The 17257-nt window shown below is 47.0% G+C and overlaps 1 protein-coding gene across 1 annotated transcript; it reads right to left on the bottom strand.

Annotated features, from left to right (window-relative positions):
• Nucleotides 1–6902: 6902 nt before the first annotated feature.
• LOC148505946 (uncharacterized) lies at nucleotides 6903–9193 on the bottom strand. The gene is given in 2 exon segments (XM_088447592.1): nucleotides 6903–8644; nucleotides 8647–9193. Coding segments are annotated over 2 exon segments (2289 nt in total).
• Nucleotides 9194–17257: the final 8064 nt, after the last annotated feature.

Below are 17257 nucleotides of genomic sequence, written 5' to 3'. Positions count from 1 at the left end.
CCCTACTGCCTCTGTCTCATTACTCACCGCTGTCTATTACTATAGTGTGAGCCTCAATGAGGAGTCCTGCTAACTAGTCCTGGCCAGCATGCAAGCTCAGCTCCTCCTCCCGCGCGGTCTGGTAGGGCAGGACAGCGACCAGGCTTGCCTACCGCAAAGAAATTTACTGGCGATTAGTACATTTTCCTTTGTCAGTAAGAAGGAAAAATGAAGGGCTAAATTAATTAAAGGTCAATTTTGGCTTTTTGGTTGTTGTGCCGTGAATTTTGCAAATCGGCCATTTACTATAGTCAGATCCGACGGCAAAACGACCAAAATCCCGACAGTTTAGAACACTGTAACAACTATTGATTATTTTAAATAGAGAAGAAGAGGATCCGCAGATTTACTATTGTTCGGTTTTATAATGGACCAAAAGATGACCGTGAAACTACAGTAAACCCACCCAAACAATAGACCTACCTGTGGCAGATGAGTTTGGCAGAAGCACTGCACAGATCACTATGATCCGTGCAGGCTTCGTTAGGTTAAAATATATATATAAAAAAAAAGGTTAAAATAAAAAATAAATGTGTGGGGTTCCCCCTTAGCAGGGAGACACACAGCGTGGGGTCTCCCTGGCCATTTTGTCTTTTTTTTCTTTTTTTACGGGGTTCCCGACTTTCCCAGGGATTCCAGTTTGGGGCTGGTTGCCATTATGCGTTATGGCAGGGGGAACCCACACTGTCTGTCACTCTGCTATATCGTCAGCCCCCTGGTTGAATCAGCCTGGTTGTTGGAAAATCGGGGGAGCCCCACACCCTTTTTCCACTGTTAACCAATGCCAAAAAAAGCTCAGAGGTCTGGGGCTGGTTACTGATTTGGGAGGAGACCCCATGCATTTTTTAAGAAAATGTTAACTTTTTTTTTTACATGTCAACGAAAACTGCACAGATCAAAACCGACAGACAGTAAATGTACCCCTAAAAGTCAGTAAAAATGGGACCCTGCTACATTACTGTAAAGGGGGGTATCCACTACCCGTTTAAATTAAGCGATTGAACGATATCTATCATCGCCTGAACATGCTGGTCAATCTGCCGATAACGACAGATTGCCCATGTTCAGGGATGAGGGAGGGTGCATACATTGAACGACTGATCGTTCAGTGTAGGCACAGCGCAGACTGTGAAACGACTGCACGATTACAATGTCGTAATCGTGCAGTCTTTTCACAGTCTGCTAGTGGATGTGCCCCATTAGATGTACCAAAACAAGCTTTTTTGGGACACTTTAATCTGTGATATCCAATATACAAGTTATCTTCCTAGATTCTGCTATTACTACAGCACTTTTACTTTTGAATATATAGGTTAGGAACACCGGCGGTGACTCTGGAACTGTAACAGGTTTCTTTGCTGTTTTTTTTTTTTTTTTTAAAGGTGCATGTGACTAGGGCTTGAGCACCTTATTGTAAATCATATGCATCTGTTGCTTGTCTATTATGTGCAAATTTCAACCAATCAGATTCAAGGAATGTTCACAGCAGCACAGAGTATTTCAGGAGATGGGGACAGCCGTGGCGGCACACTTCTGCAATTATATGAATGAGGGAGGGGCTGCATGTGACACTCGTTCAGTAGCCCCATACAGAGCACTTGCAGTTAACATGAGGTGGATTCTTAACTGTGAAATTGCTGTCAGCTGCTCCTCCAAGGTGGTAACGGGTTGGGAGCTCGGCGCTGGGCTATGATGTCACTTTCCCAAGGAATCGCTGGCACATTTTACATACTGACGTGAACCTGTCAGACATTATTGGGGATAAGGTTCCCGTCCATGTATGGAACAGGTGGATATATAAATCCTTTGTACCTAAAAAGGAATGATCACTCACAGGAGCTGATAAGGGATCTATTTATCAGTGCTCTAAATATGGCTCTTTTTGGAGATCTTCCACATTGTTTAGAATCTTAGCCATTTATCAAGGGGTACGCAGCCGATATAGGGAATATCTGCGGCAGTCCCCCTGTTAACGAACACAAAGACAGTCTCATAGATTTCTATGGAGTCTATGTAAAAGATGTAAAGCGCAGCTTTCCGGAGAGTGATCCCGCTAACCAACATGCGCTTTAGCTGGCATCGGTCATTGTAGCCTATAGATACAAAATCACATATTATTCTTGAGATCCCCTTATGTTAGTAGTTCTGCTGGCTCTGAACTCTGGCCCTGATTCAGAGCCGGACGCTCTAACAGAGCGCTCGCTCTGAATCAGGGCGTCTTTTTTTTTTTTTTTATGGAGCTGCCTCCTGGCCGCTCGCATTGCTGTGGGTTGCCACCCACAGCTAATGCGAGCGGCCAGGATGATGGTCACGATGGTCAATACCATCGCGACCATCGGGCTTGCGACGAGACCCTTGTGGTAGGGTCTCGTGGCCCCTCAAACAGAGCCGAAAGCTCTCCCACTGACATCACTTGTGATGTCAGTGGGGCCGCCCCCAAACGTCAGTGAGGCCTTCCCATGGAAACACCTCCGTCTGGGCAGCCACTCCCCCGACCCGCCCACCAAAGGAGGCGTGCTGTCACTCAACATCGACAGCACGCCCCCTTTGGTGCGAGACCCGGAGCGACGGTCTCGCGCATGCGCACGACGGAGCCGGCTCCGTCATGCGCAGGCGCTCTGGGCCACCATCGACCCGGTTGCGAGCACTCAGCGATTGTTACCGGGTCTGAATCAGGACCTCTGATCACTGTATGTTTTAGCCTTCGCCAGGACGGGCTCTATTCAGAGCTTGTGTCCTAGTTTCTGACTAATCTTAAATAGCCCCGGAAAAGGCAATCTAGATCATCACTTTTCCATACATATTAGATCCCTAAATTCGCCACCAATGACATGATGTAGGAATACTTAGCAGCAAGAATAACATCACAGGCACCACAAATTGATTAAAACAAATATATAAATGATCTCATCTTACCGGTGATAGGAAACCTGTCATTGTCGATATTTATTATTAACTGATCACTGGGGCATCTGAGTGATACTTAGCTGACCGGCAGTACTGGCTAATGGCGGTAAGGGCAGTCTTAGCTCCTCGCCCGGGACAGGCTTGATGGGTCTAGACAGGCGTGACAAACGACGACTCAAACGGGCACAGACAGTGGAACTGGAGCACCTAATTGAATTGACCCCTGTATTTGTAAATAGGGTACAGGGTTGTCCAATTAGGTGCGGAGAGGGCAAAATGCAGTTGGATCGGCACATAAACGCCGGGGACAACGCGGCAATTCGCCCTTCCCCCGCAGCTCGATCTCAGTCTGGACTCGCACATTTTTGTTTGCAGCCCTATGGGGCTATGAGCTGAATGTGTGAGTCTGGGGGTACTGTAAGTGCGACATACAGCGAGGAACTCGCACCTAATTGAATCAAGCCCATAATGTCTATCCCTTATGATGTTGCCATGGTTAAAGTGTCGACATCCAGCACGTAGAAGCATCTGGAACATGTTGACATATGACATGCAGTCTAGTGAAAATACGCCAGGAATAATATGTCATCTTCATAAACCGGAGCTTTAACCAGATAGGGGGTCATTCAGACCCACTCGCGAGCAGCAGTACGCTCGCAAGTGGGTCGATGGTCCCCACTGCGCATGCGCACGACGGAGGGAGCTCCGTCGTGCGCATGCGCGAGACCCAGCGAGCGAAGGACTTTCCATCGCTCCGGGTCTCGCACCATAGGGGGCGTGCTGCCGATGTTGATTGACAGCACGCCCCCGTTGGTGGGCGTTCCGGGGGCATGCCTGCCAGACGGAGGCGTTCCTATGGGAACGCCTACCGTCTGAAGCCGGCCCCACTGACATCACTAGTGATGTCAGTGGGAGTGATTTTGGCTCTGACAGAGCCAAAATCACTCCTGGCCTTGCGGTTGTGAAACCCGACCACAGGGTTTCACTCGCAAGTCCGATGGTCGCGATGGTCAAGCCCATGGCGACCATCTTGTTGGACGCTCGTATATGCTGTGGGTGGTGACCCACAGCTATACGAGCGTCCAGGAGGACGCTCCATTTTAATGGAGGTGGGTCCTGATTCAGAGCGAGCGCTCTGGTCAGAGCATCCGGCTCTGAATCAGGGCCATAGTACATAATAATAGAAGCTCTGGGGCAGGTGATAACATTGTGATGGTTTGAGGATACGCAATAGCGACCTGCGTCCATTCTCAATGCTGAACAGCTGAATTCAGATACATTTTAACATCGACTGTCCATCGCTTCCACACCATTTGATGCTGGCTGCCATCGGAAAGACGCCGTTGAATGGTAAAAACACTACCATATCAAGGAAAACATCAATGGTGTTAAACGATAAGAATGTAACGTCCGTCCCTATGGGCCATGGGTGGCGTCCGATCCACAGCACTGCGGAAAGAATAATAACTGAGGCCAGGCGAGGTGGGCTGGCAGAGGCATAACGCGTTCCGCCTCGTAATACTACTGACGGAACGCAGTTCCGTCCTGTTCCGGCCCACTTTAACCCTTGGTTTCAGTTTGCCCCTTTACCTGCCTGGTGCAGGTTGTGGAGTTGTGATACGATAGATTTCGGGCTGCACTTATCTTCATTTGGGAGCAACTCAAACGACACGTGGAAATGTAAGTGTGTAGATGCATCTGTGTTTATTCGCTAAGGGGGCCCAAATCCCAGGTACAGTTGTAATACCCTGGTGTGAAAAGGGTGCAAATGTTGTGATGTAGGTACAGGTCGGAGTTACTTTGGTTGGGTATTCTTCGTTTGGCAGCAGCTTTTCCCTATAACCTACCCTGGCAGAGAGGCAAGGTTTCTCCAGATAGTCACAAACAAAGGCAGACACATTACTAAAGTCCAAGATAACTTTGGTGTGGCCAAGGATACTAAAGAGGTCTTTATGTGCACGTTGGGGCCCAATTATCTTGTGGAGTTGTGGGATTCAGGGTGTAAAACTCCTTTTCAGCACTTGTATTAAAGATGGTTGTATCAAACAAACTGGAACTTCTTCCTATGGCGAAGCAATCTGGAAGCCGACTGCCTATATACCGGCAGCCGGCTTCCCGACTGTCTTATCCCGGTAAGGGTGAAATGCCGGGCATCTAGATGTAGACGCCAGCATTTCCCCGACGCCGGGAGACCGGCGCCCGGCATCACGATCGTAGTGATGCCGGGCGCCACGAGCGGACAGCCGCGGGGGGGGAGGGTTAGGTTTAGGGCTCCCGGGGGGGACTTAGGGTTAGGCACCCCCCCGGGAGGGTTGGGGTTAGGCTAGGGGGAAGGGGAGTTAGGGTTAGGCACCGCCCCGGGGGACTTAGGTTTAGGCAGCGGGGAAGGGGGTGGTTAGGGTTAGGCACTTAGAGGGGGAAGTTAGGGTTAGGCACCCCTAAGGAGGGTTAGGGTTAGGGGGGTTAGGTTAGGTTAGTGGATACTTACTTATCCACGATCGGGATTTCCAGCGCTGTCGGGCTTCTGCTGCGTCGCACTCTGCTCCTGTTGGGCTGCTGCTGACGGGAATCGAACTGCCGGCCGCATTCCTTCCTATGGAATCTGCTGTATAGGTATAGCATCTATAGGATAATGTCCTGTGCAATGGAGCAGATTTGTAAATATATATATATATACTTAAAGGATTTATCTCACTCAGCCCAATGGACGTTGCTGAGGCAGTGTCCCCTCAGCAAATCAGCAGTGGTATAAAGTCTTTCACCTCTATTGTCTCTGACACTTGCAGTGCGCTCTCTTGGCTGGGGGTGTCAGCGGGTTCACAATTTTACACCTTTTACAGTTCTTAATTTGACTCTCTTTTACCGCTGTGTCTCTCCCTTCTGCTGACACTCTATCAGCTGCTCCTCTCCGCTCCATGGCGTCATCCGCTCTCCCCTCACAGCCGCTCCAACTTCCAACTGTCACTCCTCAAACTGCTGTTTTGTTTTTTTATTTAAATAAACTTTATTCAAAATGGCACTGACCTCTATGCTCTTTTCCAGATTGGTCTTATATTTATAGGATATCACATGCTTCCCGGCTGAAAATATGCGTGTCCTCACGCAAAAGATGTTGCCATCAACCCGATATATTAAAATAAGCAATCGAACTTTGGTCATCTGACTGTAAATTACACATTTATAGGAATTGCAAATAAATTACAGAATATTCATATTACTGCATACATCTATCAGCTAATTCTATTTGGGGCTCCTGTGCTACATTAATAGATGCTAATAGAAAAAAAAACAGATCGATCCCTGTACTTATGAGGTCATAAAGTTTTGTGTAGGAAACCCCAAGCCCTCTGCCCTAGATAAGTCTTGGACTCTTTATGTACTTTGGGCCTGATTCAGAGCCGGACGCTATTTGTGAACGGTCGTTCAGAAAAAGGGGCCAGCTATTTAAATTGAGCGCTCGCTCTTTGCGGTCTGTTGACGCCTCTATGTCTGAGCGAGTGAACGAAATATGCGCTCGCTATTTTTAAAAAACGCCCCCTGGCCGCTTGCATCCTACGTCATCTCCGCTATTTATTTGATTAATCGAGTACATCGAAAGGCGTCTGAACTGCTCGCAGTGCTTGTGGTTGGATTTTCCTACCGCGATCATGCGAACAGTTCAGGCTAAGAAACAACCAAGTGACGTGGCCGATGACGCTGCTTTGTTAATTATGCACACCCTTAATACGCCCGTTTTGACCATTTGGCACGCCTGCGTTCGGATCACTACTCCCCGTTTTCAAGCACCTGCCCCTGTTACCACCCACAAACGCCTCATTCTGTCACTCAAATTAGCAGGCACTCGCTATTTTGCGAGCACAAAAATTCCGACCGCAATGACTGGTTCGCGCATGCGTATTACAACCCATACGCATGCGCAGTTGTGCGAACATCGCTCGGAGCGAACAAGCGGCCGCTTACGAGCGGCTCTGAATCAGGCCCTTTGTCTGGGATTTGGCTGCACAGAACTTAAGCTGATCATGGTGGTTTTCTGTTCTCCAAGCTCTGTTGTTCTTCGCTGCTTGTCGGTGACATAGCACTCTCATCTGCTCTACATTGACTTTATGTGCCTTTTCCATTCCACCTTGGAATTCAGCAACACAGTCAATTTGGGACCATGGATTCCGGACAAATGGAGGTTGTGAGGTCCTTCTTACAGTGCAGGTCAGACAGTTCTGGCACCATCTCTTAATGTCTTCTCTCATGCCAACCCAAAAGAACTTTTTCCAGATGGCTACATCCATCCTTCTGCGCCCAGGGTGCCACGGCTGGTCATGATATTCTTCTAACACAAAACAGGCTCTTTTCTTTGAGACCACAAGTTGAATAATCCTGTCATTAGTTCTGGGATCCACACTGCATCGAAACAACTGTCCCTTCTCTTCAAACAGCCTTTCTCGCTGCCTCAACAGCTTCACAAGTTCCAGATCGGATTCTTGCCTTTGTCGCTTCGTCAAGTATTTCCCATTCCTCAGTAAGGCCTTGAGTTGTCTTATCAACTGACTATTGCCTTGCAAATGATCACACCTGGTAACTTGTTTGGGTTGCTTAAGGCTTCTAGAACTGGATACTGTATGATTCATGTCCAACAGTGAAGCATTCTGCTGGACAAACTGGGCACTGGAAATGGGGATCTCTACCTTTTTTTGGCTAGCTTCATCTTGTCCATCTTCCACTCTTGCAGGTAGTCTGGACATCATGCCTCCTTTCCTTTTGTCTTTCCCAGGTAAGAGGCTTTGTTTCTCTGAAAACCGGACAGTTTGCAACTCTCCTCTGAGTGCCGCTACAAGTTCCTCACAGCAGTTCCACAACACATTCATGCCCACTATCACTGGAGGCAATCCATCATCTTTGACAGTGGTGATGATGAAGCCTTGCTGGGGTAGCACTGTTCGGCCAATTCGAACTTCAGCTTCCCAGTATCCTTTACAAGGGATGCATTGCCCATTACTGGCAATCGGGTTTATCAATGTGGAAGTTGATGGAAACATCTGTTCCTCCATCCAGTGCTGCTTAAACTGGTTCGCTTGTATTGTGGTCACCTGTGAGCCAGTGTCTAAGAGAGCGGGCATTAATACACCATTGATGTAAATTTGAACTACTGGGCATTGGCTAACATAACGGGGTGACCACAAGGTTTTGAAGTTTAAACGGTCTGGCTGCTCACATTCTCTCTTAATATGTCTGCTTCTGTCATCACTTTGGAAAATGGGTTGTCCTTGAGAGGCAAAGCGGTTGGAAGAAAGTCTTGCCATGCTGCTATGGATGTCCCATTGGGGACTGTTCAGTTGTCTCTCTTGGCACCATTCCATTTCTTCCTGGAGCTGTGCCTGCTGTCTCTTCAGACTCTGCAGCTCTCTGCACATTTCGGTCACATCGTGTGTCAGTTCAGCCAGCTGAGCTTGTAATTCACCAGTGGAGTCAGATATGCATTCATGTGTATGATGCACTGTCACTCCTATTTCTGCAGGTGGGTAAGTAGCACCTTTAAAATTTGACTCCTGGGAATCAGAATTCTCTCGATACTCCAGCAACTCTGGAAAAGACACTTGAGGATCAACTTCTGAAGAAAAGCTGGAGCCTAGAACTTTAATCGCCGCCTCTTTAAAATCAAGGAATGTGCTGTCAGGTTTCTGCAATCTCAGTAATCGCAGCTGGATTTTACAAATTCGCCCCTGGAACCTTCAATGAACTTGTCCAATAACATTTTGTCTTTGCCATGCACTTCCTCAGGGTCTGCATGCTCTACATCTCTTAGTGCTTCCTGCAGGCTTAAGGCGTAGTCCCGGAGAGACTCTCCTGCTTGTTGCTTTCGAGCATAGAAGTGCATTTTCAGTTCTGACACCGTCCTTGTGTCAAAGGTGGTAGCAAGCCTGTTGAGGATCTCGTCAACAGTCTTCTTCTCTTTAGTAGGCCAGGAAGTTACCACTTTTAGCGCAGGCCATTTCAACTGTCCCATGAAGATCTCCACCTCTTGTTGCATGTTCAATGAGTACAGACGAAACATGGACTGCATTTTTCCCTTAAATTCTCCAAAGATGTTGGTTTCAGTGCTGTGGGTAATACCTGAGTAGGTTGGGAGCCAAGGTGCCCCGAAGTAGTATGGCATGGTGATTGGGGTAGCAAGAGTCATAACTGGGGCTGCTCTTACTGTATCTGCAACATTGGGTGCTGGTCCCCCTCGTGTGGGTTGCCTGTCTTGTGACATCTTCTTTGAGCTGAGGGTATGGCTTGCTTTGGACTCTGCAAATCCTGTTCGTAATGCCAAATGTAATACCCTGGTGTGAAAAGGGTGCAAATGTTGTGATATAGGTACAGGTCGGAGTTACTTTGGTAGGGTATTCTTCGTTTGGCAGCAGCTTTTCCCTATAACCTACCCTGGCAGAGAGGCAAGGTTTCCCCAGATAGTCACAAACAAAGGCAGACACATTACTAAAGTCCAATATAACTTTGGTGTGGCCAAGGATACTAAAGAGGTCTTTATGTGCACGTTGGGGCCCAATTATCTTGTGGAGCTGTGGGATTCAGGGTGTAAAACTCCTTTTTAGCAATGAACAAAATATTTCAGCACTTGTATTAAAGATGGTTGTATCAAACAAACTGGAACTTCTTCCTATGGAATCTGCTGTATAGGTATAGCATCTATAGGATAATGTCCTGTGCAATGGGGCAGATTTGTAAATATATATATATACTTAAAGGATTTATCTCACTCAGCCCAATGGACGTTGCTGAGGCAGTGTTCCCTCAGCAAATCAGCAGTGGTATAAAGTCTTTCAACTCTATTGTCTCTGACACTTGCAGTGCGCTCTCTTGGCTGGGGGTGTCAGCGGGTTCACAATTTTACACCTTTTACAGTTCTTAATTTGACTCTCTTTTCCTGCTGTGTCTCTCCCTTCTGCTTACACTCTATCAGCTGCTCCTCTCCGCTCCATGGCGTCATCCGCTCTCCCCTCACAGCCGCTCCAACTTCCAACTGTCACTCCTCAAACTGCTGTTTTGTTTTTTTATTTAAAGAAAACTTTATTCAAAATGGCACTGACCTCTATGCTCTTTTCCAGATTGGTCTTATTTTTATAGGATATCACACAGTACTGAGTCTACACCCTGCCCATTTGCCCCTGTACCCTCACAGACCAGTCTGGTCCCTGTCTCCTATGTGTTGGAAATGTGGGTACAACTTGGTGATTTAGCAGAGCTGGGTACACGCCAGTGCATATATTGTATAAAGCTTTCAGGCAACTAGTCCAGCAGAACGTAACCAGGATGTGTGGTTGATTGTGTACAGCCGTACTCACTGTTACACTGGTTGTCCAGAGCATGAAGTGGAGCGGGGTTTGGCAGCTCACTAACCAGTGACTGATGAACTGCGGGAATGGTGCGGGTGCTGGAACAGAGGTCACAAGCGGTCACTGGTTTCAGGTCTCAGGAGCTAAGCAGGGGACAGCCGTCCATCATCCATTGTATCGATCATACACAGTAAACTAGATGGCGCCATTCACACTGGTTACTTCTCACTTCTCATACACACGGTCCATTCCTTAGGTCTCCAGGAGGCTGTCCCGCCCTGTCCTAAATTACCAAATCACATTTTAAGTTTCTGAACAATTCACTTACTTGGAGTTCTTGGTATTGTTAGGACTATATAGATATAACCAAAAAGGAAAGCACACCACATGTGTAGGGTACAAACATATTACGCACGCCATTACTTCTGCTACCATATCACCATGACTTATTTTTCAGCCTTTTATAAGCACAAATTGTCTAAAACTTTGCCTAGATCGATGGTTCCCAAAGTCCTCACAGCACCTTAGCAGCCCAGGTTTTAAGGCTATCCATGACTGAGCACAGATGGTTAAATCAAACTGACTGATGTACTTATTAAGTTACCTGTGCCCAAGCATGGTTATCCTTAAAACCTGGACCGATAGGGTGCCTTGAGGACAGGGGACCTCATTCAGACACGGTCGCAAGCGATGAGCGCTCACAAACGGGTCAATGTTTAGGCCCTGCGCATGTGTAGCGGCCGCACTGTGCGGGCGCAAGCCCCGGAGCGAGAGAGAAATTCTCTAGCTCCGGAGCTCACTACAAAAGGGACGGCCTGTTTTGTAGGCGTGGCGGGGGGGTGGTTTCACAAGCGGAGGCGTTCCTTAAGGAACGCCTGCCGTTTTGTGGGCGGCCGCACTGATATCAGCAGTGATGTCAATGGGGAGTTTCCTGCTTGATCAGAGCAGGAAGCTCCCTGGGGCTTGCGGTTGCCGAGACCCAACCTTAGGGTCTCGTCGCAAGCCCCGATGGTCTTGACCATCGCGACCATCAACCTGGTCAGTGGCTAAAGCTGTGGGTGGTAACCCACAGCTTAGCTAGCAACCAGGAGGCCGCACTTAAAAATACAAGCAGCCGCCCTCATTCAGAACGAGCACTCACTTCTTGCGAGCACCTCCGAATGAGTGCCAGAGTCTGGGAACCTCTGCCCATAGATTGCTTTCTAGGGGATAAAATTTACTAACCGTTGGTTTTGGTTCTAAATCAAAATCGACGGTCACCGTCGGACATTGACAGCGTTTAGCTGCACAAAAAATTGCTATGTATCATTCGCAGTGTTTTAGCTTCATTTAAAACCTGATGTCGATGTCAGACTTTTTTTTTTTTCAGCTCTGAAGTCCGTCGGTTTTTATCTTTCAATTCAAAACTGACAGTAAATAGGAATTAAAAAACAATGGTACTGCACAGATCAGTACGATCTGTTCAGGCTTCGTTAGGTTAAAAAGTTAACAAAGTGTTAACATTTTCTAAAAAATGTGTTGGGTGCCCCCTAAATCAGTAACTAGCCCCGGACCTCTAAAACTGGGCTGGTATTAGAAAATAGGAGGAAAAAACATGACATGCCCCTCTTTTGTGAAACACCGACACTACCCCCAAATGGCAGCAGCATGTCAATCATGGTGTAGTTTAGGAGGTACTGTGACCGTCACAGGCAGAGATAGGCATATGGACTATCATCGGTAAACAGGGGTATAAACATAGGAATTGTGCATAAACCATTGTCTTGACGTAGAACTCTGAAATAGGCCCAATGTGGGAAAATCAATTGTTGGACCGATGTTCTAAAGTTGGGTTTTATGTCGTTTTGCCGTCGGATTTGACTTTAGTAAATGTACAGTTTGCAAAATCGAAGGAAAATCAACCAAAATGACCTTTAATAGATTTACCCCTAGAACTCTTTGGGTCCCAGAGGGAGATGTATCAAGCTTTAAATAGAAGTTGCCCAAAGTAACCAATCAGCTTCTAGCTATCATATATCTAGCACAGTCTTTGAAATGACAGAAGCTGATTGGTTACTTTGGGCAATAACTATACTTTTCCATTTTTCCAAGGCTTGTTACATCTCCCGTCCACAGTTTAAAGCAGTGATTGCCAACCTCGGTCCTCAAGGCACACTCAGGCCTGGTGACAGGGGAGGACTAGGGGGAAACATGTACCGGGCCCCAAGCTTCCGAGGGACCCCGGCACAATCCTCCCAAGAGAAAAGAAACTGCCAGCTGAGTCTGAACTACCTAGCCTACACCGCACCCACCGCTGAGGCCCGGTGATCTTCTTCCCGGACAATGCTGTGAACTTTAAACAGGGATGCGGTGGCCGCCTGACGCCACTGGTAATGCCGGCCCGCTCTGTGCTCCCAAGGCCCTGGGTCTGCTGTCGGTGCCTGTCCTCAAACTCGCTCTCCGCCCAGGCCACAGCTCACCGTGTTCAATGCCATGGAGTTTGGGTGTCTGATGAACGTGCGGGTCAGCGGGGTGGCGGTGAAGGACTTCCTCAGAAGCGGCCATGACGAGCTGGACACCACATTAGTGTATGCAGCTGGGGATAATCAGGGGATGCTTAGGGGACTTGGGCTCGGAGAAAGAGGTGAGAGGCACTGCATTTTCCAGACATGCTAGGGGCAGGGCCAGATTAACAATGGGGCGGATGGAGCTACAGCTCCAGGCCTCCACATAAAAATAGGCCCATTGTCATGACAACATGATGTTGACTGGCCATCTGCTGTCCACACGGTCAGCCATAAATCATAAGTAGTAAAATTGTATTTCTATTTACCTCACAAAATGAAGCATTTTTTTTCTTTTACATATTAGGGAGACATTTGGGCTGAGAGTATAGGGGTGTACACACCCACATGGCACTGGCCACACCCACACAGCATTGGTCACACCTCCTCTGCTTCTCATAAAAGGCCCTTAGTCATTTTCAGCTCCAGGCCCATGTGGCCCTCAATCCGGCCCTGGCTAGGGGTCAAGCTTTGTCTTGGAGTAAGTGTCCGACAATCAGGAGTCGGTGTGTGGGTAAGAAAGAGGACACTGAGGTGATGATTGTCAACTGATAACATTGGCCAGGTGTCATGTTTCTCTACGTTAGTCCCTGTGTTTGTAGCCTTGTCCCTGTGTTTCTGTACTGTCAGGCATAGTGAACGCACTGTATAGACTGTGCTCAATTTTTTATTTATTTTTGGTGAATCAACTAGAAAATTACCAGCTATAATCTTATTTAAAACAAGATATCAATCTCCTCTGCACCTTGGGGTTATTTTTCTGTTATTGAGCCATATAATGTGATTTTAGTGTACACTGTGGCATATATTGTGATATTAGAGCACAGTGCAGCATACAGTATACTGTTATTTGGGGGCATTTTGCAGCATATCATGTGATTTGGGGCACAGTATGGAATGGGGGCCCCAAAAATAAAAGTGTACCGGGCCCCAAGATTACTGTTGCCGGCCCTGAGCACACTAACAGTCCTGGTTTTAATAATATCCATGCTTGAGCAGTGATGGTTAAATCAAAATAGCTCAGGTACTAATTAAGGTATTTGTGCTCCAGTATGGCTATCCTAAAAATCTGGACTGTTAGTTGTATATTTATCAAAGTTCGTTTTTACTTTAGTTTTGATGTTCTATTTAGCTCACCTCAAAATGAATCAAATCGAAAGTACAAATCCCTCTTCAAATCCCACATTTACTAAAATACGATTTTAGAAGCATTTTCTAAATCGAATTCGATTTGGTTCATTTTTGAACAATTATTTGCTGTTCGATTTTGCATGTTCATATCCAAATCGAACAGAAAATCCCACTTCAAAACCAACTTCAAAGCCCCGACTGAATCTTTCATTTTCAGCATGAGCAGTTTGTTTTGATGCATGTATCTTACTGTAAAAAGCGTTACATTTTTTTTCAAAAATTACGTGGGGTCCACCCCTAAAACAGAACCAGCCCCGGACTTTTTATAGCCAGTCCTGGTTGTGTAAGTACAGGGGAAAAATTGCGTAGGGTTCCCCCTGCACTTAGCACAACCAGCACTGGGCTCTGATCCTGTCCTGGTTCTGGAATTACAGGGGAAAAAATGTGTAGGGTTCCCCTGTAATCTCCAGAACTAGCACCGGACCCTTTCTAGTGAGAGGCTGATGCCACAGCCAGGGGAGCCCTTTCCCCCAGGGCCCCCAGCCAAAGCATTAGCCCTGAACGCTAGTCAGCCAAGGCCAGGGATCCCTGGGGAGTTGGGGACCCCCCCAATAAAGGGGTCCCCCTCTCCAGGGCACCCCAGGCCTAGACTGATAGCCCGGGGCTATCCCTGCCACCCCTGTCTTTACAGTAGAACTGCAGGTCCAAGCAAGCCTCCCCAGCATGCTGGTAGTTGGAGAACCACAAGTACCAGCATGCGGGGCATTAATGGCCCGCTGGTACCTGTAGTTCACCTGTAAAGAAATGTTTAAATAAACACAATACACACACACACACCGTAATAGTAAAGTTTTAATACATACAGTACATACACACTCACACATACTCACCTATATTACTTGGACTGGTCCCCTTCTCCCTGTAGGCATCCATGGTCTTTGAAAAATAAGAAAACAAGATTCGCGATCCACGTACTAGGTAACAATTATGATGGTTGTTACCTCCCGAATGAAGAGCTCAGACGCGGCTCTACCCTCACTGATGTATACATGTATCTGTGTCAATCCGACCTGCTCATGCTAAAATCGAAAGCATGAAGCAGGTAAATTCATTTGGGGATTTGAAGTTCGATTTGAAGTTCGATTTTGTGTTCAATTTGAAATCAAATCATAGTAAATAAGGGATTTGTGTGTTGGTCTATGTAAAGGTACCGATGTTTTTCCGATGTTCGATTTTGAGTGGGATTTGAGTGAAATTTAGTTTTATGTTCGATTGTACATTCTATTTTGCCTTTAGTAAATCTCCAAATGCAAATCGAATGCAAATTGAATGTCAAATCACACAAAAAAACAAATCGAACTTTAGTAAATTTTCCCCTTAGTGTGCCTTGAGGACCGTGGTTGGAAACCCCTGGTCTAAAGCAATTACTGGCCAGAATTCAGGTAGTTTTTATTACAGTTAGTCCACTAGGGGGCAGCAAACAAATAGTTTTTCACTTGAGTTTAATGATGGATTATGCAGAGGAGCCTACAGTGGTTCTTGGAGTAGAATAAATGATTTTTGCAGAATCGGTTTTGTTATATAAAATGATAATAAATCCTATATGAAAAAGGAATATTTTCCCAGTTATTGGGATTATACGTCTATTGTTATTATCCAGTGACGGGAACCAGGATCGGATTTGGCAGATGCCTGAAACTCGCTGCGCTACACTGATAATAATGTTTATTTCAGCAATAGAATAATAATTATCTGGGTTTTTTCCCCCTAATTTTTTTTATTAAATTATAACAGGAGTCAACATAACAGAAACACTTTACAAAAATATCAGACATGTCGTGTGATTTGGAGCCCCACCTGTGAGAGCAGCGGGTGGTACAGAATTGCTCCCAGGCCCGTTCTAACAGATGGATCTTGTGATTTTTCACACTGCGCAGTTGTACGAGCGGAGCACGCGCATCTATGAGCGGCTACGGGAGAGTGGCAGTTGTGCACTTCTCAGCTGTCATCTAATGGAGATCCTTCTGATTTAAGACAGATCTCCTGAGCTAGGTCTAGGGCTGGTACAAATGCTTGTCCATAGCGAAGACACTTCAGCAAGCGTAGGATCCAAGCAGCTGCGTTCAGTAGCAAACGCAGGATTTCTAGAGGGGGGTTTCCAAATGCCTGACTTTTAGACTGTGGCCAGTCCATGAAGAGGGCATAATTACCACTTATCCAGCTTTAATATGCATCATACAAAATATATATTGTGTGTCATAATTCCAACATATACAGGACCAGCGATCACAGTAAGCCATTAGATGCGGCAGTAGCAGGGGCGTCTTAACAGAGGAGGGGGCCCGCGTGCACTCCTTGTGCAGGGCCCCCTCCTCTCTCCGCGGTGGCAGGCAGCTGACTGATGAAGCTGGCCAGCCACCGGAGCGTTAGTAGACTCCGGGCACTATAGTATGCTCAGAGGCTACTGCGCATACACAGAACGCAGAGAAAATGGCCGCGGCGGCCATTTTCCGGTGTTCTAAGCAACGCTGAGACTCGCCGCGGGACCACGGACAGGTAAGTTTTAAATAACATGGGTGCAGGGTGTGCAGTGTGGGGCCCCCCTGGATCCGGGGGCCTGTGTGCCCCGCACACACTGCACCCATTGTAGATACGCCACTGGGCAGTAGCGCCATCCTGCCTGAGCTGAATGTATTTATTTTAGATGTGGGCACCATTACTGAGCATTAGAGCAAGTCCGGGAGTCTGGGGGAGCAGCAGAAGAACCTAGCACTGCCCTGGACATATTTGTACATATTGGGATCTATAGCAGCACATCCCTAACAGTGCATGTTTTCCAGATCTCCTAGTTGGTGCACAGGTGAACTTATTACTGACTGATACATGTTAAAAGATACACAGGTGGTGCTAATTATTTCATTCATGATACTGTGAAGAACATGCAGCACTAGTAAAATTCTATTACATTACTATTTCTATTGTGGTCATGGTGTGGGCTTGGTAGGGGGGTTTCCAGGCAGATGGAAACCCCCCCCTGCGTTTGCCTATGGCGTTCCGAGACACATAGCCGCAAGCATCGAGGCCGTGGTCAGACAGAGAACCTGCACCTTAGGGCTGGTGCAAGTTTCGATGGTGCGACCAATGCTCCTGTATAAGGAAGCACCAATCAGTATTAATGCATGCACAATGGCACGGATGCTGAAAGTGGGCGTCTCAGTCCATGGCACATTTGGCCGCACGGATGTACACAAGATGCCAAATGCAGGAAGACAAAGTCATCCTGTTATTTCCTCTATTCCTACTGTAACA

The sequence above is a fragment of the Taudactylus pleione genome, unplaced genomic scaffold, assembly GCF_031769625.1.
Source record: "Taudactylus pleione unplaced genomic scaffold, aTauple2 ptg000434l, whole genome shotgun sequence".
NCBI lineage: Eukaryota > Metazoa > Chordata > Amphibia > Anura > Myobatrachidae > Taudactylus > Taudactylus pleione.
Note: the sequence above shows the minus strand (reverse complement) of the source record. Positions and strands in the feature narration are given on the sequence as shown.